At 56.7% G+C, this 27,614-nt stretch overlaps 1 protein-coding gene across 2 annotated transcripts in view; it reads right to left on the bottom strand.

The window, feature by feature from the left end:
* The window catches only part of CMIP (c-Maf inducing protein), a 203,720-nt gene that overhangs the window by 15,784 nt on the left and 160,322 nt on the right, over positions 1-27,614 (bottom strand). For both annotated transcript variants that reach the window (XM_065925089.1, XM_065925091.1), the window contains 6 exons: positions 24,508-24,549; positions 19,943-20,005; positions 18,476-18,556; positions 14,129-14,232; positions 12,568-12,672; positions 6,737-7,090 (listed from right to left, as the gene is read on the bottom strand). In XM_065925089.1, the coding sequence (XP_065781161.1) occupies positions 6,737-7,090; positions 12,568-12,672; positions 14,129-14,232; positions 18,476-18,556; positions 19,943-20,005; positions 24,508-24,549 (749 nt within the window). The remainder of the gene's footprint in view (positions 1-6,736; positions 7,091-12,567; positions 12,673-14,128; positions 14,233-18,475; positions 18,557-19,942; positions 20,006-24,507; positions 24,550-27,614) is intronic.

Raw genomic sequence — 27,614 nt, 5'->3', positions numbered from 1 at the left:
TTTAGATAACCCCCGGGTCGGAAGTGCTCCCAGCCCCCCTTCCTCCACATAAAGTGGCGATAACGCGGCAGCCTTTGGAGTCCAGCGCACACCCTGGAGTGTGCCGAGGAAAAACGCAAGCCCCGGACGCACAGGAAAGGATTCCCAGAAAGGCCTGTGGGCCGGAGATAAGTCCTCAGAGTGGGCCCAGCTGGGCTCTCTGAGTCCCCAGGACAGGCTCCTGAGGACAGGAGGATCACACCTGCCCTCCAGGTGAGGAAGTAAGGCCCGGGATGCCTCCCGGCCTGGCCAAGTTCACGCGGCTGGGAGGCTGGGAGCAAGGATACCCAGCCAGGTCCTTAGACTGCAGTGCCCGAGGCTGGGTATCCGCTGCCCGGGGCGGGGGGGGGCTGGGCTCAGGGAGCCCCCGTCAGGACATGGAAACCCCTGATCTCAGACCTGCTGTCGCCGATTTTGGTAGGTGCCTCGTCTCCCTCTGAACCCCTCCCCCCGCCCCCACCTGTCACTGACACACTCATAGTTTCCAGAGAAATTTAAGAATAACTGGTGCAAACACTGTAGACAGTGCCTGTCACAAGCCAGAGGCTATTCCAGGCACATGTGTGGATCGGACCTGCGTTCCTCCAGGGTACCCGGTGAGCTCCCCATTCTACAGCCAAAGACTGAGTCTTGGTGAGCACAGGCCCCAGGTCACACAGTCACCCGGAAGCCTGGCTCCTGAGTCTGTGCTCTGGCCCACTGTTCGCATCTGCAGAGGCAGGCCCATTGCCGTTCTCAAAAAGGGGCACATACTAGTTTTTCTTGTGCTTTATGATAATAAAAAACACTATGTGGAAATGCTGCTATATACAGAAAATTCTAAGCAATGTTTAAATCCTCCATAATCAGAGTGGACACGGACGTGGGCAAGCTCCAAGAGATAGTGAGGACAGGGAGGCTGGGCATGCTGCAGCCCATGGGGTCGCGAAGAGTCGGACACGACCGGGTGGCTGAACAACCACCACAAACCAGAGTGGGTGTCAGAGGCCCAGAGCCAGGGTCGGGTGGGGAGTGTGTGTGCCTGCCGGGCTCCCGGTAGGACCCGCCTGGCCCGGGTTCGCTTCTGAACGGAAGGGGACGTCCACAACACTGCTCGGTGAGCAGCGTGCGTCACCTGGCGCCCAGTGGGAGGCTGGGCTGGGGTCTGGGTGGAAGTGGTGCCCAGCCCAGCATGGCAGCTCAGGCAGGACCAGGAGGAGGACGGGGGCGAAGGACAAGGGGGAGGGCAGACAGACTTCCTTCCTGGCCGTGGCCCTGCTCAGCTCCGAGTCTGTGGCTGGCTCCTGGACCTGCCCCAAACGCCCAGTGTGACCAGTCTGGAGGGTCCAGTGGCAGTGTCGAACCGAGGCCGGGCACATGGGGCCTGGAGGCTGGCCAGGCCCACGGGATGGGGGTGGGACCCCGTGGACAGCAGAGCGCCTGTCACGAGCAACCTGAGAACAGGGCCAGCCTGGGGGGGCAGGAAGAGCTGCCGGCCGAGCTGGGAGGAGCCTGAGCCCAGCCCCGGGAAGCACAGGACAGCAAGGCCTCTCCGGGCTCAGGGGGGAAGGCGAGAGTGGACCAGGGGCCCTTCAGCATCCTCATGGCCTCTGATGTGCCCTGAGGGCCAAAGAGTACACACTGACTCCCCTAACCCATTTACAGAGGCGGGACAGGCCCAGAGAGGCCAGGACACCTGCGGAAGGTCACGGAGCTGACGAGGGAGAAGCTGCACTTGAATGAGGCCCTCTGAGCAGGAGACCCAGGCCTCCAGCCCCGCGCCACTCCACGATGGGTTCAGTGCCTACATGACCAAGGACTTCCTTTCGCGGGCATGGGAAGGTGGTGGGTGGGTAACATTGCAGTCAAGCTGGGCCAGTGAGGCGGGGGATGGAGGAGATGAGGGCGGGGTGGCTCTGAGGATGTGGGACGACCGCCCTGACCTGGCAGGAGACAGTGCACTTCGGCAGATCTGCGACGCAGCTTGGCAGGTGCTGCAAAACCGGGGCTCTGTGCTGCTCCCTGGACAAGGTGCTTGGGAAGACACCCCAGCCAGAGACACTGGGGCCACACGAGCCTTTCAGAAGCCAGGTCCTCAGCACACGGGTCTGGGTCAGGCAGGCCTGGTCCTAACGGCGGCCTGCATGCAGCATCCAACCCGAACCCTGGTCTCACGCAGCCACACCCTGGAGGGTGGCTCCCTGGGGTGGAGTGGGAGGGGGTTCTCAAAGGGATTCTGAGGAGGGGTGGTGAACTAGGGCAGAGCGAGGCCTGGGGGACCAGTGGGAGGTCCATGGCCTTCCCGGAGGCAGGGCACCTGGGGCGAGGCAGACCAGGGTGCCAGGAGGGTGTGTCGGGGGGCTCACCCTGCCCTGCTCCTGCCGTCACATGCACAAGTATCTGCTCCCTCAACAGGCCGACCAGCTGACCTGAGGATTAAAATCCAAGGTGAGAAACGAGTGGCCGTTATCCCTGCGGCTGGCGACCTGGGCAAAGCCCCGTTCTCAGCCCCGTCATCCCACCGGGGACCTTTCCAGGCTGCGGGCAGATCCACTGGCCTTGGGTGCACCAGGGAGTGTCTGGACTCTACAGAGTGGTCACGAGCCCCAGGAATTTGTATCTGCAAGGTTCCAAACAGATGGGTCCACCTACTCAAACACGTACACCGTGCATACAGTAAAGATGTGAATTTCTGCTGCTCTGCCGGCAACATCTAAAACCCTCTCCAGAAGCCCATGTGCAGAGATGCTGACTGTGGGGCCCGGGTACCCTACCTTGCCACAAGCCTGCAGGTGCCAAGCGCTGTGGCCAACACGAGGCACGCAGGAATTCACTGAACTCTCAAGGCAGCCCTGGGGGCCAGAATGCACTGACCAGGAGGACCATCCTTAGTTCACAACTGGGAAACCGAGGCTCAGAGAGGCAGACTCGCAGTCCTAAGGCGTATCACGAGTTGGATGTAGGGGAGGAAGTTTGGATCCCATGTGGACTGATGTGAAACCAAGGAGGAGGTCCTTCCACCCCTGCCCCCTGAGGTACCCAGCTCCCTACCTGAGTCCCACTGGGAGGATCGTGGCTGGTGGAGGATGAGCTGGTAGTGCTTGAGTCTGGGACCCTCGTGAGGACAGAGCATGCTGGCTGGGTTCCAGTCCACCACACCCCAGAGCCACATCAGACTCTGTGGCTTCATCCTGGCCCCTCGCCTCTTACAGCCCCCCTTTCCATCTCTCAGCCTGCTGGAGGCTTTTTCAGCCATTCCTATCTGCCAGGGTCTCCAGTCTCCCCACTTCCTCGCACCAAACCCTTGGCGTTTCCCCTCGGCAGGGTTGTACCGTCCAACATGTCTGGCCGAGCAAGTTCTTCACCGAGGAGGGCTGTCCTGGGTCATGTCCCAGCACCTGCCTTCTACATTCTAGTCACCAGTATGTTTCTCGGTCACTAGAACAACCCCAAATCTGTCTGCATTTTCCCTAAGGGCCCCAGAGGGGTGAGGCATCTTCCAGCTGAACCCCAGCCCATTGAGGCCTTTCAAAATCCAGGTGTTTGCAAAAGTAACAAGGAGGCAGATTCGAGCTGATGAGAAAATGGCCAACGTGCCCACCTAGACCTCGTGACGGCAGCTTTTCTCTTCCTGGACAGAAGGGTGTCCCTCAGCTTGCCGCCACGCTTGTGCCTAGAGATTCCCACGCTCCAACGCACTGGGCGATGCCACTGCTTTCAGCACTTGGCACTACTTGAGGCTTCGAGCAAAGGGGCCCCGGCATTTAGCACAGAACCCGGACCCTCTGGGCGTCCAGTCAGTGTTTGATGAAAGAATGCATAGAGAGATGGATACATAAATGTGTGAATTGCACGTGCCCAGCAGGTTAAGAGCTAGACTCCAGATGACTAGAGGCCAAAGCTGGTCTGTCTGACTCCCAAGTCCATGTTCCCAAGTCCCATTGTCCCACCCAGCCTGGGTCTCACACCATGGTGATTTCAGTGTCAGCCCTGACCTATGTTGGGAGCAATTCTCCTTTGCAAGAGTCTCCGGGGAGCTGATAGTGGCATATGTTCCTTTCTGAAGGTGTCAGACTCTTACGGTTTGCAGCCACTAACCAGGACTCTCGCCCACTCTCTCAGGATAGAGAGGAGCCTGCTCCTTGTGGCTGCAGTCTGCCAGGCTGCGCCCTGGCTCTGAGCAGGGCTTCTCTGGACCCCACAATTTGCTGACAAGACCCCTCAATTTCACACGAGAGCCTCTGTCCTTCCACTGTCTACACATGACTCTCATCTAGGGAGCCGTCCTATTGACCACAGCGGTCTACTTTCACCAAGTCCTGAATTCTCCACTCTGAGGAAAACACCCACTTTATGGATGAGAAAAACAAGGCCCCGAGAACACAGCAGACTAAGTCCTATGGCCGTACTTCCTCAATTCTCAGATGCACGTTTCTTGCAAACTGAGCCTGCACTGAATCCCCCCAATTTTTTTCCTCCTCCCAAAGTGCTGTTATTAAATAGATCATGTGTCTCAGTCCCAACAGTACCTTAAAATAGAGGAAATACAGTTGTTGTTGTTACTGGAAGTACAGTAACCCCCACCTGCCCAGTATTTATGCCTGGGGGGTACTTGCTCTGTGCTGTACCCGTGCCTTGAGAAGATCCGTGCCTTCTCTGCTTGGAGGCAGCTATGACTCAGAGAGGGCGGGTAACCAGCCCGTGGTCACAAGCTGACACGGACATCCCCAGCCCCTGAGCCCAACAGCCTGGCTCTGAATCTGTGCTTTTTCCAATGGATCATACTTTGGAGTGCCCTAGGCTGCTGGGGTTTGCGGATTTGACAGACGTGACGCCCTCCGGTGGGCCAGTGACTCAGGCAGGTGACAGTTAGCGGAGGAGAGCAGCCAGGAGAAGGAGTAACCGGGCCCGACCGTGCTCTGAGCTCCCCCATGGTGACAAGGGCTTCAGGAGGTGGGCACCCTGCTTCGTGGAGACCCCCGGGCTCGGCGGGAGGGGCTGCTCTGAGCAGTGGTCAGGAACACCGCCCAGCGGGCCCCCCGACCCACACCCACGACCTGGCAGCTGGGCGGCGCGGGTAGGCAGGAGGTCTGGAAGCAGATTAAGAAGAACAGAGTCTTCATTCATGAATGTGTTTACAAAGAAGGAAAAAAAAATGAGTGTCAACTGCATGATGAAACTCAAACCCTTAGCGCTTAATGAGAAATATGAGTCAGGGCCTGGGCCACCGCAAGGCCCGGGAGCTCCAGGTGTTTGCAGAAAACAGTCAGACTCAGGGGTCCGGGGAGGAGGCCAGGGCCCGGCCGGAGGAGAAGATGGGATCGTGGCCGGTCTGTCCCTCGGAGGGCTGACTGCCACCCCAGGAGGAAGTGGGCAGTTCTTCAGCCTCAAACTGGGATGCGTTCTGGGGGATGCTCTTTGGGCAGAATTGGGATTTGCTTTGGGTGGGGGCATTGCTAAACGCACGTGCACTCTGGGCTGGCCTTGGCTGCCAGAACCATGAGCCAGGCTGGGCTGAGTCCTGGGAGACACCTGCCTCCTCTCTGGGGCCAAAGCAAGGGCTGAGGAAGAGTCTGAGGGGGCTGTATTCAGTTGCCTCCAAGCACGAGAAGCCACTGCTTACATGTATGCATATGTGCATACACAGGTGTACATGTGTGCGCACAAGCATGTGTGCACACCGTGTGTGCGCGCAGACGTGTACCTGCGTGCACAGGCATGTGTGTGCGTGTGCAGGCACATGTGTACCTGCGTGCACAGGTGTGTGTGTGTACCTGTGCATGCATGCATGTGCTCACCCTCACAGACACCACAGGCTCCTCAGAGTCCCACAGCCGAGGCTCAGGGACGGGCACGCACGGCCCGGAGCACCCAGCTCAGAAGCACCACCCAGAGCAGACCGGTCTCCTGGCTCCTGCCCAGGGCTCCTCGCACGAGCCAGGCATGGGGACCCTCATCTGCATGGCACGCTGCTCCCTGCCCACCAGATGAGGCTACGGGACACAACACATACACACCATGCACATGAAGCACGTGTGAGTCACACAATACACTCACATGCTGGCTCATGGGCACATCTGCACACATACACGGAAACACACACTCACTCCAGCTCTTGTGCACAAGTGTTCACACCCACACGTGAGCACTCAAGAGCTACACATGCACAGAAGCAGCACAAGCACCCAGACACTTGTGTACATGCACTTGAAACACACATATTGGCCCCTTAGAGACATCCACCTCCAACCCACATCCAGCTCGTCTATGCAGACAGTCAGACACACACGGAGGCAGCCACTCACACGCTATCATGCCCTCATACATCCAAAGGCACTCACACGCACACGAGGACAATCACAAACTCAGAATGAGCCTACACCTTACACACACGCAGAGGTGTCCACACACTCACAGACACACTCGGCTACCACGTGCTGCAGCACACCCTGGGCAGGAGTGTGCACTCACACATTCTCAGACTCCTGGACACACGTGTGGACATCCTGCTTGTGCCCACGCCTGATACACGTGTCCAGGCCCTCAGACAAACATGCACACACAGAGCCCGGCCTGTACTCCCAACACCCCCACAAACCTGTGCCCTCATGCCCTACATCTGCATCCTGTGCACCCACACTCATGCATGTGCACGCTCAGCTTCCCCCAGCTGCAAGCCCCTGCCCCCCACAGGCGCCCGGCCGGCGGGGTCACTCACAGCAGCTTGAGGATCTCCACGTAGCAGCCGAGCGTGCGGTCGGCCTGTGGGCCCAGCTCGATGCTCATGGTGCTGCAGGCAGGGCTGACCATGAGGCAGTCGATGAGGTTGGGCTCGTTGTCATCGCCCGCGCTGGCCGTCAGCGCCGGCTTGGCAGTGCTGGCGGGCTCCACCTCCACGTGGATCTCGCTGGAGGCCACGACCACCGACTTGAGCCGTGCCTCGGACAGCGTGGCTTCCTGAGACACCAGGTCCGGGCTGGGGTGCAGAAGGCGCAGAGGTAAGGTGGGCTTCCGGTCGCAGGGCTGCTGGCAGCCGTTCCGGATCTCCTTCAGGCTGGGGGAGTTGTCGCGGCTGCGGGAGAGGCGGGGAGGGCCGTGAGTGCAGCCCCGGGGGGTCCTGGACGTCACAGGCAGGGCTGCACCCACTCAGTGCCCCCGGCGGCCCCGGATCGGGTGGTAGCCGGCTCCCACCCACCAGCGAGCACACAGGACTGCTCAAGGCCTGCAGACATGGAGAGGTGGAGACGGCATCTGAATTGGACCGCCTGTGCCTAAGGCGCGTGCCGGCATCCCCACATGGAGCAGGCGGGTGACACACGATTGTGAATAAGTGAATGCTGATCTCTCTACTGACCCGTTAGGCCCTCAACGTGCACCTCCATCAAGACGCCTTCTGGACACACCTTGGAGACCTCCTAGTGATCTGGCTTCCAGTTGCTTCCTGTGGTCTAACTGTCCCCTCCGGCTGAGGCCATAAGGTCCCTGGGACAAGCCCCAAGTCCCACCGCTGCCGCCCCATCCCTGCCGGCTGAGAAAGCTCAGCTTCTGCTGTCCACTGGGCAACCCCCTTCCAACGGACCCCAAACCTCAGATTCTGGTCCCCTGCGGTCCGCAGGTCGCTCCTGTCTGCAGCACCCCACCACTCTTGGCTAAGTCCCCAGAACAGCCTCTCCACTGCCTAGAGGAATGACAGGTGTGCAGAGGGTTAATGGGTGTCAGCTGCATAAAGGGCACTGTGGCATCACTGAGGTCACACGTGAGTGGGAAATGCCGGGCCTCTTTATGGCAGGACTTGTCAGAGAGTCGTCAGGGTTAAACGCCCCCTCCCTGGGTGCTTCCAAATGCTGCGAGGTGGCGCTTCAGAATGAAGGGAACTCCTGCAGTGGGCGTCCTTTGCTGGTGCCCCTAGGCTGGCACCGTGCCGAGCACTTTCACACAGACATTCTCAGATATCTCTGAAGAGAAGGAATTACTCTCTCCACATTACAGATGAGAAAAGATGCTACCAGAGGTCAAATGACTACCCAGATGACACAGCTTGTTAGTGGTGGTGGTGGGGGGGCTGGGATGTGAAACCAGGTTGCTGCCTGCACTTCTAAGATCCAGGATGAGCCCATGCAGGTCCTCCTCCTCCAAGAAGTCTTCCCTGATTTCCTCCACCTGCCGTTCTCACCCTTCCTGGCCCTGAACCAGAGCTCTCCACCACTGGCTGGACACCAGTGTCCCTTGGGGCACTTCTAAACATCCTGAGGTCCCATTAGGTTGGAATCTCTGGGGTGGAGTCCGGACACCAGTAAGGTTTGGGGCTCCCTGTGTGTGCTGTCAAGGTTGAGGCTGCTGCTCTCAGGGACTCAGAGCACAATGATGTGACCACAAACAGCTGCTCGTCCCAACCCTCCCTAAATGGGCCACACGCATGCGGCTATGTGTCCAAAGAGACGTGCACGCTCCCTGTGCACGTGGGCCGGGCGTAGAATGCACACCCACCACGTTGGGAGGGCCTAAATGGTCTAGCACATGCCACGAGCCGGGTCTGAGCAGAGCCCACCAAGGCTGTTTGATAAATACACTCTAAGCTTTGCTGCGGAAAAAAACAAAACCCTTGAGCTGAAGTCCAAGAATTCTATGGCTCATGGAAAACTGTGTGTGGTCCGGTGGGGGAGGCGTGCTAGCTGACTCCAGGGGCTCAGAGCCGACTTGCTACCCAAAGGCTCAGCTCCATCCCCTCCGCCTCTGCTGGGATTTAGGAGTGGATTTTCAAGGCTGTTTGGCTCAGACTGGGTGATTTTCCAGCGAGCTACGCTAACCTGGGTCAGCTTGTCTGTTCTTTTGTGTATGAGGACATCGTGTACCCACTGAGAGCGCCGCGGAAGAGCCTGGAGGACGGTGTGGGGCTTTATCTTCCAGGGACTGACCAGCAGGGTGGGTGGACCTGAGCCCAGGAAAGGTCTCGCAGCCCACGACGTGACTTCCTGGAGGCGCTTACGGTTGCTCTCAGAATCCACACTACTTTGGGCTCCGACGCTGGGCTGTCTTGAGCGGGGAGTTGGACCCACCCGTGTGGGCTAGGGAGGATACCAGGGTCCTCTTCACCCTCCCCAGGCCTCCACCCTGGGCACAGAATTGCAACCGCAGCCTAATGGTATCCCCAAGGTCATGCCTGGCTTCTGCAGCAGCGGCCAGAGGGTACTCCAGAGGGGATTCCTGAAACGGACATTAAGTCCTTTGTCTACTTAAAACCCATAGGTGACTACAATGCCCTTAGAAGAAAACCTCTAGGGCAGGCACAGCGTAGCTCGCTACTCAAATAGTGGTCCCCGACCAGCGATGGTGGCGCTGGGGGTCTGTCAGGCACAGCGGGCCTGGGAGGAGGACCCCAGGAGCAGCTCGGCGTGGGAGGTGGGGGACGCTCAGCAGCGCGGTCCCTCCGTGGCCCGGCCTTCGTCTCCAACTTGGTCTTCCGCCTCTGTGCCTCTGTCTGCTCGGGTCACACTCAGTTTCCCTCTCTACCTTCCCTGCAGGGGCCTTTCACCTGAAGCAGATCCCCCATGGAGCTTGCCAAGAATGCAGACTCCTGGGCCAGGCCCAGAGACGTGGCGTCCAGGAGTCTGCATTTGAAATAAGCCGTGCAGGGCACTGTGAAGCAGGCACTTAAGGACCACCGACAGAGGACACGTGACCACTGGCTGGCCCACCTGCCCCGCCAGGCCTGGGCGCCTGCCAGTCCCCCTGCCTGGGTCCTCCTGTCCAGACTCCAGCCCTGCTGACAGCCAGGACGTGTCAGTTTAAGCATCACCGCTCTGCAGAACCCCTTCCTCTCTTTCCCCTAGAGCAGGGGTTCTCAGCTCTGGCCACACACGCCATTTGCCTAAAGTGTTAAAAAAAAACCTGATGCCAGAGGCATTTCAATTAAATCAGAGTTGCAGTGGGTGGGGCCCAGGTACCCTTTCTTCTTTTTCTTTTTAAAGATATAACCAGTGAGACGTTGGTAAATACCTAACAACCAATTCTGCAGAATAGAAGCCCTGAGGGGTAGTGCCTACCGATTTTCTTGGAGTAAACAGTCCCTCCATGACCGGATTTAACGGCCAATGTGCCATCCCTGACTGTGGGCTCCAGTATGCATACCCCTGGGGTGACTTCAGTCTAGCTGAGTCCACAGATCTCAGGCACAGTGCTCTGTGACTGTCACAAGTTCCCTGGTGTAACAGCCACCAGACCAGGCTTCCTCCATACCTGACATCTGCTCCCAGATAGTTCAGATAATTCCTGGGGGGGTGGGGGGGTGGGGCTGCCCCATGCATGGCAGTGAGTTCAGCAGCATCCCTGACCCCTACCCACTCTTCCAGTAGCACCCCTCCTTCTGCAACCCAAGATGTCTCCAGACGCGGCCAGATATGCCCTGGGGCGTCAAAGTTGCCCCCAGCTGAGAACCACCGACCAAGGTCAAGACGTCAAACGTTCCTGAGAACCCAGAAGCTCCTCTCATGCCTAACTCCCCACCTGCCAGCAGCCACTATTCTGGCCTCTATCACCATAGACTTGTTTTCCTGTTCTTGCACTTTAAGGAACAAGATTTACACTCTATGGCTTCTTCTGTTCCATATTGTGTTTGGGAGATTAATTCCCAGTTTGCCAGCTGCACTGGTTCGCTCCTTCTCGCTTCCCTGCAGCATTCCTCCGTGTGACAGACCACAGCTTATCCGCGTGGCTGCTGTTGGATGCTGGGCTCGAGGCAGATCTTAGTTTGGGGCTGTGACTGACAACGCTACTATAAACCGTCTCATACCTGTCTTCTGATTGAGGTACCCCAGCGATGAAGAGCTGCGTTCCAGGGTTTACTTTACGCTTAGTCTCATGCAGGCTTCAGTTTGTAGAGCCTTCTCGGGTGACTGACGTGCACCCGGGGTTGCAGACCACGTGAGTTATGCCTCTGGCTTCTTTCATCACAGCCCTGATCTCACCGCTCGCTTTCTCACTCCCCGCCCCTCCGTCCACTGTTTCACCAGCCACTCTGGGAGGGCGGGAGACTGGCTGCCTCACTTTTGTGGCTTCAACACCTGGCACACCATGGACCCTCACTAAACGAGTGTTGAAAGGACAGGGAACCTCCTTGTGGGAAGAGTGGTTAAGACTCCATGCACCCAGTGCAGGGGCCTGGGTCAATCCCTAGTCAGAGAACTAAGATCCCGTGTGCTGTGTGGCACAGCCAAAAAGACCCCCCAAAAAAATACAAGAAAGAGAGAAAGGATGAGAGAAGGAAGAAGGTGGCCATTGTTATCTTCAGGTCCTTATCTGTGCAACACTGCGTCGTTTGTAATTCTGGTTCTTTCTCCTGGGGGGGATCTGGGAGAGAGATTCCATTCTCCTCCCTGAGTCATGGAATCCCTGCTCCAGGGCACCCAGGCAGAGCCGGGGAGACTCAGAGGGAAAACTCTGGGAGGTGCCGTTTCCCGCTCCTGCCCGAGACCTGAGTCCCAGCTCAGGTGTCCTTGGAGTGAGCCGGGGAGGGTGAGATGAGTCAGAGGCTTCGGGAGCAAAAGAGCCTGAGAGTGTGTGCCACTCCCGATGCTCCTCCTACTTCCTGGGGTGGTCTGCGTTTGACATGCGTGCGGATCCATTCCAGGGTGCAGGGTGCGAGGCCAAGGGCACGTGGCCATGTGTGCGCACGGGGAAGCCGAGGACGGCTGTACAGGCCGTGTGCTCCTCTCAACCTCCTCTTCCTTTTTAAAAAAAAAAACGTAAGCTGCTGCGGAGCGTGAGACAGGCACTTGGGAATGACCGGCAGGAAATCTTCACGTTGCCCAGTTCACTCCGGTTTTCCACTCATGATGTTTTCCACTGCCTCTTTGTTAAGGACTGAAATGTATCGCTGCGGTGGCCTCGGCTCCAGCAGCCCTGACACAATTTGGCCCTCTCGGAGTTGTGCACTGCACAGGGCCGCTGCAGCAGATGCCATCTGTGCCCTCGTGACCCCAGAGATCACCATACGAAGTTCATACAACTAACGGCATCCACGTCACTGCATCCTAGGAGCCAACCTCAACCCAGGAAGAACGGGAGCTGATAACTACCCACCCTGGCGTCATCATTCCTCAGGGGGAGGGCTCTGAGAACATCACACAGTCTCCCGGGAGGTCCCCGAGGGCGCACTCAGGGGCCTCCCAGGCTCCCTCCCACTGCCTTCGGGGAGTTAGCTCCCTCACAAGCCAACGCACCCAAGCCCCGCGGGACCCAGGACAGTGGCTCTGTCATGCCCTCCTCCTGTCACACAGGCCCGAGGCTGAGAAATCTTCAGAATAGACATGTGTCCCTAAAGTCGAGCCAACGCAATGGCCTTGCGGCACCAGCCCTGATTCCGTTGTCGGCTTCTCCAGTCACATCCTGGGCTTGGGCCCTGGCACCAGTGAGCACGGGGGTTTGGCAGACACACTGGGGGCAGCTCCAGTGGAAGCCACTCCACCCTCACGGCCGGCCAGCTGTGTGCAGACCCCCGCCCCTGGAGAGAGCGTGTCCCACCCAGGCCCTCCCGAGGCCGAGGGCACTGACCTGTTGATGAACTCTTCGTAGCAGGAGTAGATGGCGGCCAGGCACACGGCCACCAGGTTGGGCAGGACCCGGGGATGGGGGCAGTGCCCCGTGGGGCCGTGCATGCTGGAAAAGAGCAGAGGGCCGGTGAGCGGGCAGCTGTGGGGGCACTGCCCATGGCGGGGGGGGGGAAACGGGGTGGCCCCGAGTCCTCTGCAGGGAGGTGGCAACCCTGGGACCTGGGTCCTGGGCTCCGCTGTGCGCAGGCATGAGGGCCAAGCTCCGGGCCGAGGACCCCGGGTTCAGGGAGCCTCGGTTCCAGCCTCGTAAACTCTCCACTCTTTCCTCAGCTCTGGAATGAGGACAACGGCCTGCTCCTCATTTCAGGACCCAATCTCTAATTCAGGGGATGATGTCGCCTACGGGGCCAGGCGGCCTGGGACTGTCGTGTTAATACCCAGTGGTTCTGTAAATGAGTATTCACAGCACCTCCTTTTCCTGTCCACGTGGGCTGCTTTGAAAGAAGAAGTTATTATCGGCACCCTGGCCTGGCATGGGGTCTGGGACATGGTCCTCTGCAAATGCCAGCCACTGTTACTTACTACCGCTATCTCTGCGCCTGTTTTCTCATCTGTAAAATGGGTCTCGTACCCCCACTCCCAGTGTTGTTTGGAGCCTGGGGATAATACCCAAAACACTGCTGGAAAAACGTCATGGCTGCTGGGGCTAAGAGGCCTGACCTGAAACAGTTTCATAAACCATGACTGGGTGCTGTAAAGGGGCCCTGGGGTCACCAGGGCTCTGGCAGAAGGGCAGTCGTCTGGGTCTGGAAATGCTTTGTGAGTCCCAGGTACTGAGTAGCTTTTGGAACTGGCTTGAACAGGCTATCACAAATTTCTTAAAAAAAAAGAGAAGAGTTGTGACGATGATCACTAACATTCCTGCCACACTTAGGCCCCATTCTTGGTGTTTACATGTGTGAGTTCACCGAGTCTTCACGACAACTGGATGAAGTGAGTACCATAGTCCTTATCTTACAGATGAGGAAACTGAGGTACAGAGAAAAGTTTTAAAAAATCAGAGCGAAACAACCCCCCTTCCCCTACCACCCTGAAACCAGAAGTGAATCAGAGGATCTGACTTCCTCGAGGCTAAGTTTGGGAGGTGGCTGTTCAGATCCCCGGTGAGGACTCTCCAGGGCTACCAGGAGATGGTTCTCCACACTCCCAGCAATACTCTTTATCACTTAGGATGGTTACCATTTCCTGAGTTCCTACTGACCATCAGGCACTGTACTAGGGGCTTCCTCAGATATCATCTCATTAATTGCACAAATAATCCTGGTAGATAACAGAGGAAAGAGGATCAGAGAGGTACAGCAACTGACTTGATGTCACACAGCAAGTGAGTGCCTCAGATGGCATGTGGTCAAGAGGACCCAGGAGGCCCTGGTAGAAGATGAGGTGCCTGGGGCCTCTGAACGCCAGCAGCGCCTCTCCTAGCGTCAGCAGAGCGCACAGTTCTGGTGCCGGCGATAGCTGGCCTGCTGGCCAGGAGCGGAGGGGCCCCAGCTGAGACCCACCTCTGAATGAACTTCTTCACCACCTCCATCCCGGCGTTGAGCTCGTTCAAGGCAAGGATGTACTCCTGAGTAAACAGCCTCAGTCGCGGGCACTTCCCAAAGTCCTGCAGGGAGTGCAGACGGCAGGGGTTGGGGGGAGACCAGAAGGGGTGGGGGGCCCCACTCTGCCCCGGGTGTGGGAGCAACGGGGCACCGCCAGCCACGCCCTCCTCCTGGAAGCGCACACGTCTTCCACGTGAAGGGACGGGCCTGCTCACGCCCGAGCTCATGCCCTTCCATGGCTGCCCGCGGAGCTGGGAGACGACCTAGCACAGGACGGTCCCTGGCACTGGTCGGCCACCCTGCAACGGGGGCAGGGGTCAGCGCACCACCCAGACGTGCTGGGAACACAGCCCAGCTGGGCCACGTGGGGACCCGCCGACGGCCGGCTGGCCTCCAGCCATGACCACGAAGGCCTTTTCTGCAGCCCCCGATTCTGGGCCCGCTGCGGCCTGGAAGGCAGGTGTGTGCCCTGGACGGCGAGTGTGTGCAGGCAGGTGGCTGGTGAGTCCGGGGTCAGCCCCGCAGGGGTGGGGCAGGAAGGAGGAATCATGTGTCCAGTGTGAAGAGCGGGGGAGGTGAGTGTGGGCCGGGAAAGGTCTGCGCCCCATCCCATGTCACATTAGGGACCCGGAGTCGCTGGGCTTGTAAACCCACGAGCTGGGGTGCCAACAGTCAGGAGGGCCAGTGAGGGTGGGAATGAGGTTGACCAGTACAACCTCAGGGAGGGGGGAGCCTGACAGTCTCCAGCCTCCTCGGCTTCTCCTCCGGCCCCCAATCGGGGGAACCCACTTAACCAAAAGCAACCTGGGCCAGAACTCTAATCTAAATAGAGCCCCTGGGGACTTGCCCTGTGGATCTCATGGATCCCACGGGCCCTGGGGAAAGAGCTCAGAGTAGGACGTGGCCTGCCACCTCCTCCGGCCAGCTCACAGAGCAGGTTTCCAGAGCGACCTAGGGCTCTGCATCTGTAGGGAGGGGCTGAATGAGGTTCCCCGAGGGGTGGGGGCTCATCTCCTCCCATCCTGCCTGCCAGAGTTATGCCTCTGCGTGAGGAGGGCAGCAAAAGCCACGGAGAAAGTGCAGGAGGAATCTAAACATGTGCACGTGTGTGTGCACACATATGTACCTACGTGCACACATGTGCACGAGGCCTGAAGACGGGGCCCCTGCCTGAAGCCTGACTGCGCTTTCACACTGAGGTGGACGCCCACAGTCCCCGGGAGAAGGCCCCTCCCTGGGCCCACTGTCCCCCCTTTGCAACAAGGGCTGCAAAAACTCATCTCCAGGACCCTGCCACCCATGAGGTTTTATGATTCTATGAAAACTGCTTCCATTAAGCCCTGCTAAAGATAACTGCCATTATCATCTCTGCTATTAGATTTCTGCATAGTCAAGGTCATTTTTAACATTATAGATTGGTCTGGTGGCCTTTGAACACATGGGTGAGGGACATCTTGCCTCTTTGGCAAAGTCAAACACGCTCCCCTTGGAAAGCAGGAGGTCAGGTCAGCCAGTGGTCCACTAGGACCATGGCCACATCTTCCTGCCACCGTGGCTAGAAGAACATGCTAGTAAGTGGCATGGGGGCACAGGGACTGTGATCATTCTTAGGGATGCAATGAACACACTTTAGAATCTCCAGGGGAATGTACTTAACAACTGCTTCCATATCTAATTTTTATTGTGGCCCAGGGAGTAACATTCTTTGAGATTCTTAACCTGGGTTCGGTCTGCTCATCCCTGAGATGGGACACGTGATATACTGACAAGAGTTGCACTCGAAATATAGGAATTGCAGACTAGGAATCCCAAAGCACCACGGGGCAGGTGTGTGTGGGTATGTGACCCACCCCACTTGCCCGACGTTCCAGTGCCCCCTGAATGAGAGACACTGCACACAGGGTGAAGAGCCGTCAGGGTTCACCCCGTGCTAACAGGTCCATGGCTGGCGGCCAGCTAGGCACACGCGCTGGCCAGTGAGTGACCAGGCCCTCCATGCCAGCTCCCAAACAGCGTCCTGGCTGATCACTGAGCTTTAGGGGGTGTTACGTGGGTGACACCGAAGGCTCGTGCAGCTTCCCACATGGGGCGTGAGCCACAGTCACATTCGTCTCTCCTGCAGGAGGGCCCCACTCCTGACCCGGTCCTGCCTACAGTTCTCCTCGTAATCAGCAGACTTCAAGAGCAAGCACGACTGTGAAGCTTTATAGCATCCCTGGACGCTGGGACCACAGGGGGTAAGTTCTATAAACATGAAGAGAGGGCTCTTGCCTGAGGGATCCCGGGCTCTGCCAGACCACAACAGATGCTATAAATTCTGGGTCTGCCCTGTAGTTGTTCTGATTTTTATCCAGAAAATTACATGGTCAACACTCCCAGCCCATAAAACGAACCAGACATAAGGGAGATGCTGTATGGTCAAACCTTGGGAGGCTGCCTGGATTTTGACATTTTCTCCTGTGGAGTCAGACGTCCTAAGAGAACCCTTATTATGTGCATCTGTACCTGAGGAGGGTGGACCCTGGCCAGGGATGCCCTGGGGGGTGGCTCTATCCCTGACAAGTGCGATGTGAGGTTCTTTGCCAAAGGAACTCCAGTACCTTCGCTCTGGGCTCCGAGACAGCGTGGCCCTCACTTCACGCCACATCCACGCTGACTTTAAAGTTAACAGTCAGGGACCCTTTTCTCCCAGCTGGCCGAAGCCGGAGACTGCCCTTGAAGTGATCAAAGCCCCAATCAGGCGGAACCCCTCTCCCCCCCCCCACCCCCCAGCGGAGCTTCTTCCTTAGTCCTGGAGACAAACTGGATGGAGGGTACCCACCCCGTGTTTCAAAAACAAGAAAAACATGTTCATCTCAAACCACAGAGGAGGGCTCTGAAACAAGCGACAGTTCAACGGCAGTATGCGATCGGTCAGTCAGAGAGAATTCTCACAGCGCCAGGACGGGCCCACGCTCGTGGCTGCCTGGAGGAAGATTCCGACGCTACTCTGGGCTCCGCAGGACGAGTGCTGTGATCGACTAAGGACGTCTGCCCTGGGCGTGGGACGGGGGGCTGGCGCACGTGTCCTGTGTTTCCACCCTGACTGTGGAAGGGGGTGGGCTGCATCCTCCTCTCTGGGGGCCTGGTGTCAAGGCAGGAAAGCGTCCTCCCAGATCAAACTGTGAGCAGGTCACCCTTCTTCAGAGCTGTTTCCACACCTGCCCACAGGGTCCCAGAGTGACCCACAGGACTCTATGGGTCTCCTGGTCTGCAGGAGGCCACAGGCCACCTGGAGAGCCACGTGAGACCATACACTGGAGCATCACCCGCCTCCGAGGGGCACTCCATGGGCACCTGCGAGCAGGTGTTACTTGTTCCGGTTCCCAGCTGTGGTCCTGGGGCCAGTCAGCCAAGTCTGCTCAGCTCGTGTCCCCACGTGCAATGTGGAGAAAACGACCACATCCAGGGCTGTTCCCACTGGACTGAGGCGAGACTGCAGAAGGGCTGGCGGGTTATGGGAGTCTGGACTACTGAGTGTGCAGTGAAATGCTGCCTCTGTGCTTTTAAAATTGACTGCAGGGCAGACTTGATGTGGATCTCCTCGCGTTTCACGCACGCCCTTTTCCTGTCCTGGGATCCACTCCTGAACACCTGTGACACTGAGTCGTCAGGTCCCTTGGGTCCTCGAGGCTGTGATCGCCTCTCGGACTCTCCTTGTGTTTGAGCACCTGGCTGTTCGGAGGACCGTGGTGTGGAATGCTCCTCAGCTGGGACTGGTCTGAGGCTTTTCTCACGATCAGACCGAGGCGGAGGGTTGGAGAGGGAAGACCCCCGTGGGCCAGGGCCCTCCTGCTCACATCACAAAGGGTGCCTGCCACACTGTGACTTCTCACTGTTGACCTTGACCTCACCCAGCTGGCTGAGGTCACAACCGTCAGGGCCTGCACCGCATGGCCCTGCTCCCCGATTCCAGGGACACTGCCACCGGCAGCCCCCTCCTACGCGGTGAGGGGTTCACACCCCCTCCTCGAGGGCCAAGGTTCCACAGGTATTATCTGTGATGCTATACACACGATACCTATATCTTCGCCGACCACGTTATTTTTGTCATTCTTACTGTGCAAAGATTCTTCCTGCCGCCTTTTACCTGCAAAGCACAGAGCCAAGCAGGACAGGCTGCATGCAGACCCCGACTTGCAATCCCAAGTCCAGTCCCCCGGCCCTTGGCTGCCAGCCCCATCCCCCAGTTTTTTGGGAAAAGTGACAGACTGGAAGCTGGTGGCCCTCGGCGGGCTCTGCGTTGGGGGGCCCGGGGCAACTCACCATGTTATGCTTCAGGATTCTCTGGACCACGGGGGTGAACACTTCGATGACCACCATGGACCGGGGCCGCTCTCTGCAGTGCTGGGGAGACAGCAAGGCACAGTCAGGGCTGAGCCAGGCGGGGTCCAGCTGGGGCCCCCGGAAGCCCTGGCCACGGTGTGTGGGGGAGGCGGAGGGCCCCCGCTCCACACTGCTGTATGGCTTTCTGTTCCCTCTGGGGAGAGTAAGAGAAGTGGGTAGGGATGGGACCTCCTGCTTGCTCTCTGATTTGATCTGACAGTCTACAGGTGCTTCCGGTGGTACAGACAACCCTATTTAACAGGACATTCCTATCACACAGTCCTGTTTAACAGAGTGAGATTTCTGTAGCACGAAGGTCCAATGGGAAGAGTCTCTTGAAAATTGGAGGCTGCTGTTTGGACATGAGAATCTCAAAAATTCTGTGACTTTTTAGTTGAGGGCTTTGACAGTAAGCTCGCAGCCATGTGCAGGGCACACGTGGCTCTCAGCGTATTTATCTCACTGGCATGGGGTTTTGTTTTTCAAAATGAAATTGAAGGCCCTTGGGTGGAGCAGATGGGACCCGCTGCTCCAACATATTTAAACCTGCCAGGGCCTGAAGGCGCTATTTCCAGAGGGCCTGGACTTGGGATATGAGAACCCTGGACAATCCTTGATAAACAAACTCTCCCCAGATCTCAAGAACTAGCGGGCCCTCAGTGCCTGCCTGACCACGCTGCACCTGTCTCTCTGGTGCATACAGACCACATACCCAAGAACTCGGGGAAGGGGGTCGGCAGGAGGAAGACCAGGGGAGCCGGACGAGCAGCAAACCCAGGCCTAGCGACTATCCAAGGACATCAGATCATTGCGTTGAAAAGTCATCCGGCAAGGGACCAAGCAGGACTGCCTGCTGGTCCAGCCCTCAGGTTGCCGAGGTGCATTTTCGAGTGAAGGATGACTGGTCCCGATGTGCTCTGGGCGTACTCTGTGTGAATCCCACCGCAAGGCTGACGCTGGATCCCTGGGAGCAGAGATCCTGCTCCGAGGCTCCTCCAAGCTCACCTGCACTCCAACCCCCCAACACTTGCCCAGTTGAGGGAGCCCCATGGCCACACTCCCACTGTGGGCCGGCTGGTGCTCACAGGAGCCCTGGCTAATAAAAGCCCAGCTCTGATGCCGGAGCCAGAAGATGTGCTGCAAACTTCTCTCAAGACAGCCAGGAAGACACTCCCAGGAAAAGCTCAGTGCTCCCCTCAACCTGTTGGTCTGGACCCTGGGCCTCACTTACTACCTGTGTGGCGGAGACGGGGGCCTGGCTCGTTTCTGACTCTGTCTGGGGCCCTGATCTGTTCAGGGAGGAGTCTGAGTTTGGGTTTCCAGCAAATTTTGCAAAACCAACCCCCGCAGCACTCACACGGAGATAGGCTGCTTCCTGCAAACAGCCCCACTTCAGCGGTGCCATACCTTGCAGAAGAATTCACAGAGATCGGGTGGTGGATGGTTGTTTTCCAGCAAAGGAGCGATTGCCTGAAAGAAGAGGAACACACGTCAGTCGGAATCCCTCAGAAGGAATCGTAGGGGGTGTGTCAACACACGAGGGTTGATTCACAGTGGAAAGCACGACCTACTGGTCGCTGTCTGGGCAGACAAGGCCAGTTATGTGAGCACCTCAGTGGAAGACAGAGCCATGGAGACTGAGGCTCTGTTCACAACGGCAACGGGCATGCTGACCCCCAGGCGGAGACGGGGCCCAGGGTTTTACTTGCCTAGGGCTGTGCTGTTCAATATAGTAGCCTCTGGCCACGTGTGAATCTTACCATTTTAAGTGACATGGGAGAAAACCTTTTTTTTTTAGCCATGCCATGTGGCTTACAGGATCTTAGTTCCCCGACCAGTGATCGAACCTGCAGCAGAAGCAGAGTTCTAACCACCACTGGACTGCCAGGGAAGCCAGAAGAAAGTAATTTTCAAGGCAATAAAAGTACAGTTCCTCAGTTGTGCTAAACACATTTCAAGCGCTCACCACTGCCACGAAGCTAGCGGCTACCGCCGTGTACAGGGCAGACAGAGGGCATGCCCATCACCAAGGGAAGCTCTCCCCACGGTGTGGGAAGGGGGTGGTGGGCTCCAAGCTGACCGCGAGGCTGAGCCCACCACCGTCGTGGCGTCCCCCACAGCCACGTGGACCAGTCACTACACTGGTGATAACACCAGCACACCATGAGCAACATCACAGTAGCCGCCGCTGTAATGGGGCGCCTGTCTGTGCCGGGTTCCGGGCTGTGTCCCGTCACCCACTCTTCACTACGCACTGGGAGGCGGGTGTGTGTCCTGCCCTTTCCTGAGAGAGGTGAAGTCTGTGGCCCAGGGTCACATGGTTAGGAGGTGCTGGAGCCAGATTTGAACCCTCAAATGTGACCCAAAAACCTGAGCTATTCACCAGCCGACTTCTCAGCCTGAGCTCTCCACAGGACCAGGATACAGGCAAGCCGTCTGGGGACAGCTCCAGAGGAGGGAAAAGGGGGCAGTGAGAGACCCCAAGTGAGCCAGGCCCACAGTTTGGGCTCCACACCTCGTTTTCAGAAGCTCAGTGCCCGGCCCGCTGGACGGGGATGCTCTGCTTTCCCGTGTGGGTCACAGCAGCGGCAGGGGCCGGGGCCTCCCCCAGCCCTCGGGTCCCGGCCTGGCCCTCAGCCCCGCTCCCCGCTCTGGTCTCTGGGAGGGGGGACCATGAGGCAGGATGGGGCCCCCTGGCTCCAGCCCCTTCCATCAGGTTGGGCCTCCCTTCACAGGCACGAGTCAAAGAATGAAGGAGTGGGAACAGATTAAGCGTCCACAGTGGGTGTCAGGCGGGGGCTCCACGCTCCCATGGCTATTATCTCATTTGAGCCTCACGACAACTCTGTGAGGTCAAACGGGAGTGATTTCCACTCGTATAGGTGAAGAGACAGAGGGGCGGGGAGGCTGTTACGAGCCCTGCCCCAGTCACGGAGTAGTGATCGTTTTAGATCATATTATTTAAAAAAGGAGGGTGTTTCCTGTGGAATCTTTCCCAGTTAATTGTTCCAGCAGCCCTGCAGGAAAGGCACTGTGGTCACACCCATTTCACAGATGAGAAGGCTGAGGTTTAGAGTGTCAAGGTAGCTGAATGGAGTACAGGGCCGACCAGGGGTTCTCCCCCGGGGTTGCTCTGCCCCCCTCCCAGGGGGCACTAGCATGTCTGGAGACAGTCTGATTGTCATGACAGGGGCATGTGACTGGCATTCAGGGGGTCGCGGCCAGTGATGCTGTGATGTCCTACAATGGGCGGGACAGCCCCCATCACAAAGAGCCATCCATGCACATACGTCACTAGTGCCGAGGGCAAGACACCCCAGGTTAGACATGCAAGAAAGGGCTTAAGAGAATCTCCAAGACATGTTGTTAAGTAAACAAACCAAACACAGAACAACACATTCAGCTTCACATCATTAATGTTAAAAACGAAATATAAATACACAACCGTATCTCTCTGTATGGGTTTATCACCCCCTGAGATGCCCCAGGGCTGGGATGGGATGAAATCTTTCTTTTTTTTTTTTTCTAAAAAAAACAGTGAAAATATACTCATGAAATTCTTATAAAAGTAAAGAATATCTTAAAGATATTTTAAGTAAAATTAAAAGCTCTTCATTATTTGCCCAAGGTCTCAGCTGGTATGAGGCTGACCCAGGGTCACTCGCCTCTGAACTTGAACCATACTCGGCTTTAAGCCCACGCTCTTCACCAGCACGTGGGAGCCCTGCCAGGGTCTGGACCCCAGGTCCACGCTTGTCCCGTGACAGGCCAGCTGCTACTGGCCAACAATGACCTACGGCACTGATGCCTGACTGATGGGCTGAATAAAACCAACTCAAATTACTTGTGAAAGTATTTCTGAAAACTAAGTACATAAAAAAAAAAAAGAAACCTAATACCAATCCCTGTGGGGAGAAGACGGACTGTCAACAGGTCAGATCAGATAATGTAACTGCTGGAGTGGATGGAGGCGATGGAGACCGTGTGCTCATTTTAACAGCACTGGTCACAGAGAACACGGAACGCGGGTGAGGCTGCAAAACGGGGGGCTGAGGATCAGACCTCAGGATCACATTCTTTCCCATTCTCAGGCTTCCCCGCTGAGCAGGGAAACTCAGCCCAGTGCAATTAAGAGGTCAGCCCAGCCAAATTAGCTGTATAAATGCAGCCCGGATTTCTCAGATCAAAATTCCTTTCCCAGGCTCCTCCCAAGTCCAAGGCCCTGACCCCGCTTCGGGAGACAAGGTGCAGAGTGGGACCCGGGTGCCGCCAGCTGGGAGGGAAAAACGCCAGCGCCTTGCTCGGTTGCCGCCTGCTTCAACAGACAGAGCCTCTTTGCTTTTGCCTGTGCTGGGCTCCCTGGACTGCCGTGCCCTGGAGCCTCCTATCTGCTCGTTAGGACTCCAGCCCCATCACCTCCTCCTTGAAGTCCTCCGTCATCTTCCTCCCAGTCCCTCTGTGCTCCCCTAACTCCCTGGATGCATCTCCAGCCCAGACCGCGTGATTTCTGGATTATCTGCCAGGTTCCCCCAGCACAAAGTAATCCCTCAATGGCAGCTCTGTCGGCGGAACAGAGACGAGCATCTGGCACATACTTGTCCTCACGGGTCAACAGATGTCTGTTAAGTTAAATTATTAATTGATAGTATGCCAGAGAAACGAGGTGGTGGGGAGGCCCAGGTCGATGCTGCCCCTGTTCTAGCAAGAGAAGATGAGGGGTGGTCAGGACAGAGCGTGGGGAAAACCTCTACATTCTGAGCAGACACACAGCGAGCAGTTGCAGTGAGTGACTCCGCGGTGGGGGCTCCACAGAAGCTGCAGCCTTTACGCTTCGTGGTTAAAACGCAATTCAAAGGGGCATGGTGTGTGGGATGTTGCCCTTGTGTCAAAGGCTGTACCCACGGGACCTCCTGGGCAGCCGAATGTTCCAGACCCTTTCCCAGGCACACAGAGCTCTGCCTCTCACTTCCATTTCAAGTTCTGCCTTCCTGCTTCCACTGCCTTAACGTTTCAGGCTCCAGCAAAGCTGAAGCATCCAGAATACCCCACGTTGCTTAAAATCTCTGTGCACACTTTGTTTTCTCTCTCTGGAAAGACTTTCATCTGTTTCCCGCATCTGGCACACTCCTATTGATCCTTCAAAACCCAGTTCAGAACCTCACTGCCTCTGGGAAGCTCTCTGGTTTCTTTCCCAGGTGAGTTCACCACTCCACTCTCCAGATTACAAGCCTCTATCTTTGCAATCTCATCTAATATAATAATATATTATATAATATATATATAATTTAAATATATATTATATATAATTATAATATATAATTATAATATAAATATAATAATCTCATTTAATAGATGAAGGACTCCTTGGGAGCAGGGGCTGTCTTCATCATCCATGAATTCAAACACACAGCACACGGCCTGGTGCCCAGAAGGGGCAACTTCTTTTCTTTCTTCTCTCTGGTGAGAGTCACACTTCATAGCTTAGAATCACCCAGGAAGGATGTTTCACCTCAAACACGCTTACAGTCATAGTTAAGTCCCAGAGACTATCCCTCACTTTGCACATCAGAGGGAATTAAATCCAGGTTCTGTGTGTGGATTAATTAGGACACAGGTCCTGGGGTAAGAAAGAGCAAGTTTACCTTTCAGCTAATGGGGTTATGGCTGAGAATACATTATATGGTCTCTGCCATCTCCTGCCTCTGACTCTGTACAGCAGACTCAGGAAGGAGGAGGCGATTAAGACACATTTGCTACAAGCCTCAGAGACTGATAATTACCACCCCCTCCCATCAGCTGGGGCTCTGACATGTGCAAAGACAGGAGGGAGGCATGTCTGGCCTGACGGAAGGGACAAACCTGAGCAAGACCGCCGTGCTGGTAGATGACGCTGGTGCTTGAGGAATTCACTCAAACCCGGGGAGGGCTGCGGGCACAGGAGGGGGCGAGGGAGGGGGCCGCCCGGGACTTACCACGATGATGTTCTCGTGCTCCTGGGTGGTCAAGTTTGTGTTCTGAAGGGCGAGCAGGGAGAGCGGGAGGAAAACAGAACAGAACACACGGTTAGTAAGATGGAACACTGGTATCTCAAATGTCCACACGGCTTCAAAATCGCTTTCAGCCTCTCGGACAGAGGACGGTTGTCACTTTTTCTTAATTAAATAGATCAGAAGCTGATCAAAGTCACAGTCATAAAGGGGGGGTGTGGGAGGATGCACAGCCTTGGGGCAGGGAGAAGAGAGTTCCAAGTCCCTGTTTCACCAGTGGACTGACACGCCCTCGGACAAGTCAATCCTCAGTGAGACAGTCTCTTCGTCCAGAGATGGGGTCCACTTCGGGCTTAAACCTGAGCTTGGCCCTTCTCATGGCGACATACGCCACCTGGAAGCCTGGAGGCAGGTGCATGATAAACACGTAAAATGACACTTTTGGGTCTTGACTCTCTGTCAGCCAGTCTTTGAGAAGTATTTCAGGGGATCCCAAGGAACACGAGTGTTCATGATGTTGGCCCAAGATGGTTTAGCTATGCTAAAATTCTAGCGACTAACCTGCAAAAGTATTAAGTAGAATGGATTAAACTTGCTAGATTTTTAGGGTTTTTTTTTTTTCTCTCCTCTCCATCTGGAATTTTCTTACATAGCTGGTACCTGTGACCATCATCCTGTGTATAAGAATGAGGATGTGAATGAGGAAAGGGACAGATATCCAATAAACAAGAGACAGTGAGAAAACCCAAGCAGAGCCTCGTCTGTTTCGCTAGCATCCTGGTGTGTTCTGCTCTGAGTGTCTCGGTGGATGCAGACTTTCACTGGTGTCGACTCTTTCTTTCCAACAGGTGTTCATAACACAAACTCCTCACTGGGCAGTAAATGGCAAGACCGACACGGTCCCTGGATTCTGGAAGGAGTCCCACGGGCTAAACAGGTTTAAGGAGTGTCTGGTATCCAACAAGTTTACACCAGCCAAAGCAAAGGAAAAGCGAGGGAGCTATCCTTCTGCTTTGGTCCAGGCAGCTGGCTGCCCGAGGGAGGCGGGGTGAGCGCCGGGAACATCCCGGTTCCCACGGCGACCGCCCGACCCATGTGCCCAGGGTCCAGACCATGTGGGGGGGGGGACGCTGCTTGGACTCTAACACCTTTTCTTTCTGTGGATGTGGGTGGAGTCTGAGGAGCCGAAGATGGCAGATTTTTAGCCGCCGGCCGTTTCTCAGCCAAGGGCAGGTAAAAAGCCTGGCTTTCGTTGCTCTGCTCACCACACCTCAGGCGCTGTGTCGGGGCTCCGCTACACTCCTTCCACCCGCTTCCTGCGCCTGTGACAGGTTCTACAGCCAGGGGCTCGCCCAGCGGCAGGGATGACGGGGTGGAGTGGGGCTGTGACCCCCGACTGCCCTGTCCCTGAGCTCCCACCTCCCACCACTGACCTGGGGGCTCGGGCCACACGAGGGCCAGTTCCCCTTTCGGGCTGCCATGGGCGCGCTGAAGGGACCACCGGGCCTCGGCGCCCCGCGCACGGTTTCAACGAGAGTCTCCAGCAGGCACGGGTGTGTCTCTTTGGTCCCCGCCGACGGTGACAGCCCGTGCCCTTCTCAGGGAGCCTTCTCTCCGCTGAGGCCCCTCCTGACCCTGGGTGGGGAGCGCTCTAACAGCCACTGCGTTGGAGGGGACACTTGCATGCCACACAGAGTGGCCCCTCTACACATTCGACCCAACAAAAGCCCAGGAGGCGGGGGACGCTGGCTTTCACAGGCCTGTCCTCCTTCTCCCTTCTCAGGATCCTGCCCACTTTTAGGCCAATTTGGTGATGATGCCTGGAGCTTCTTAGGAAGAGGAGGCTTGGGCAACAACTTGAGTAAAGAGAACAAAGAATCTAGTCCATATGCTCTAAACAAAAAAGGGCAAGGAGTGGGGAGCGCTTGCTTTTCCAGCCATCCCCTCTACGTATCCAGCTGACAGTGCTGAAGGTCAAGTTCATAGCCATCTCCCACCATGACAGAAATGTGAGCATTTATCAACTGGTCCCCGTATATCAGGCACAGAGCCAGGCTCTGTATACACTTGAGGACACCCAATCCCTAACTAGGAAACGGGAGCTAATCTTAGGTCAGCCCACTGAGAGACCTAGCTCCTTGTGTAAGGCCCGTGAGCCCCTGAGGGTAGAACCATGACTTGCCGACTCCACACACTGCTGCCCTAGGGACCTGGTCCCTGGCTCACCAAAGTCTCCACCAGTTCAGGTAACATCCCATATCAGCCTCACAGTGGGGCAGACCTGGGTCTGGGTCCTGCCCACTCCTCATCCAAGTGATGCTGGGCAGCCGACCTAACCCCGCAGAGCCTCCATTTGAGATTCCATGTGCTTCCCAAGCAGGGTCCCGGGGAGAAATGCAAAGGGGCTGGGGTAAATGCCTGCCACCCTGATCCTCACAGGGCATGTGCTCAGAGAACCTCAGTGTCACTGGCAGAGGCGTGAATCTCACTGGAGGGGATGCCGCTTGGGCTGCAGCCCCGGCTTTGTCCCTTGCCAACGGCCGCGCTCATCAGTACATTGGGGACAATATGGGCCCCCTGCCTGCCTGACACCCAGCAAGTGCAGGGCAGATATAAGCTTCTTCCATTTTTGTTTCTTTAAATGCCTTCGTCTCTCTATCCTAGCACTTGGGATCAGGTGACTCTGAGTCCCTTGATCTAAAGCCTGAGAAGTAAAAAAAAAAAAAAAGAAGTAAAAAAAAAAAAAATAAAAAAAAAATAAAGCCTGAGAAGTGATGTGAAGTCCGTGACCCTGTGGCCACGTGAAACCACATCTGAGATGGGCAGGAAGTCCCAGCAGAGGCTGGCCATGGGGTTACCTGCCGCTGTCCCCACTGTGCTGACCACGAGCCTGACGTAAACTTAGAGATGGTGGCTGAGACTGGTGGGGCCAACAAAGTGGTCAGAGTGACTGTGCGGTGGGGGCCAGGCTGCCCTTCGGGGTGGAATTTCCAGCCCCACGGCTTACTCAGCAGGTCACACGGTGTCGCTGGGCCTCGGTTTCCCCATCTGTGAAATGGAGGCAGTGAGGCCCTTCTCTCGGGGAATGTTGT

Source organism: Muntiacus reevesi, chromosome 2 (assembly GCF_963930625.1).
Source record: "Muntiacus reevesi chromosome 2, mMunRee1.1, whole genome shotgun sequence".
Taxonomy (NCBI): domain Eukaryota; kingdom Metazoa; phylum Chordata; class Mammalia; order Artiodactyla; family Cervidae; genus Muntiacus; species Muntiacus reevesi.
Note: the sequence above shows the minus strand (reverse complement) of the source record. Positions and strands in the feature narration are given on the sequence as shown.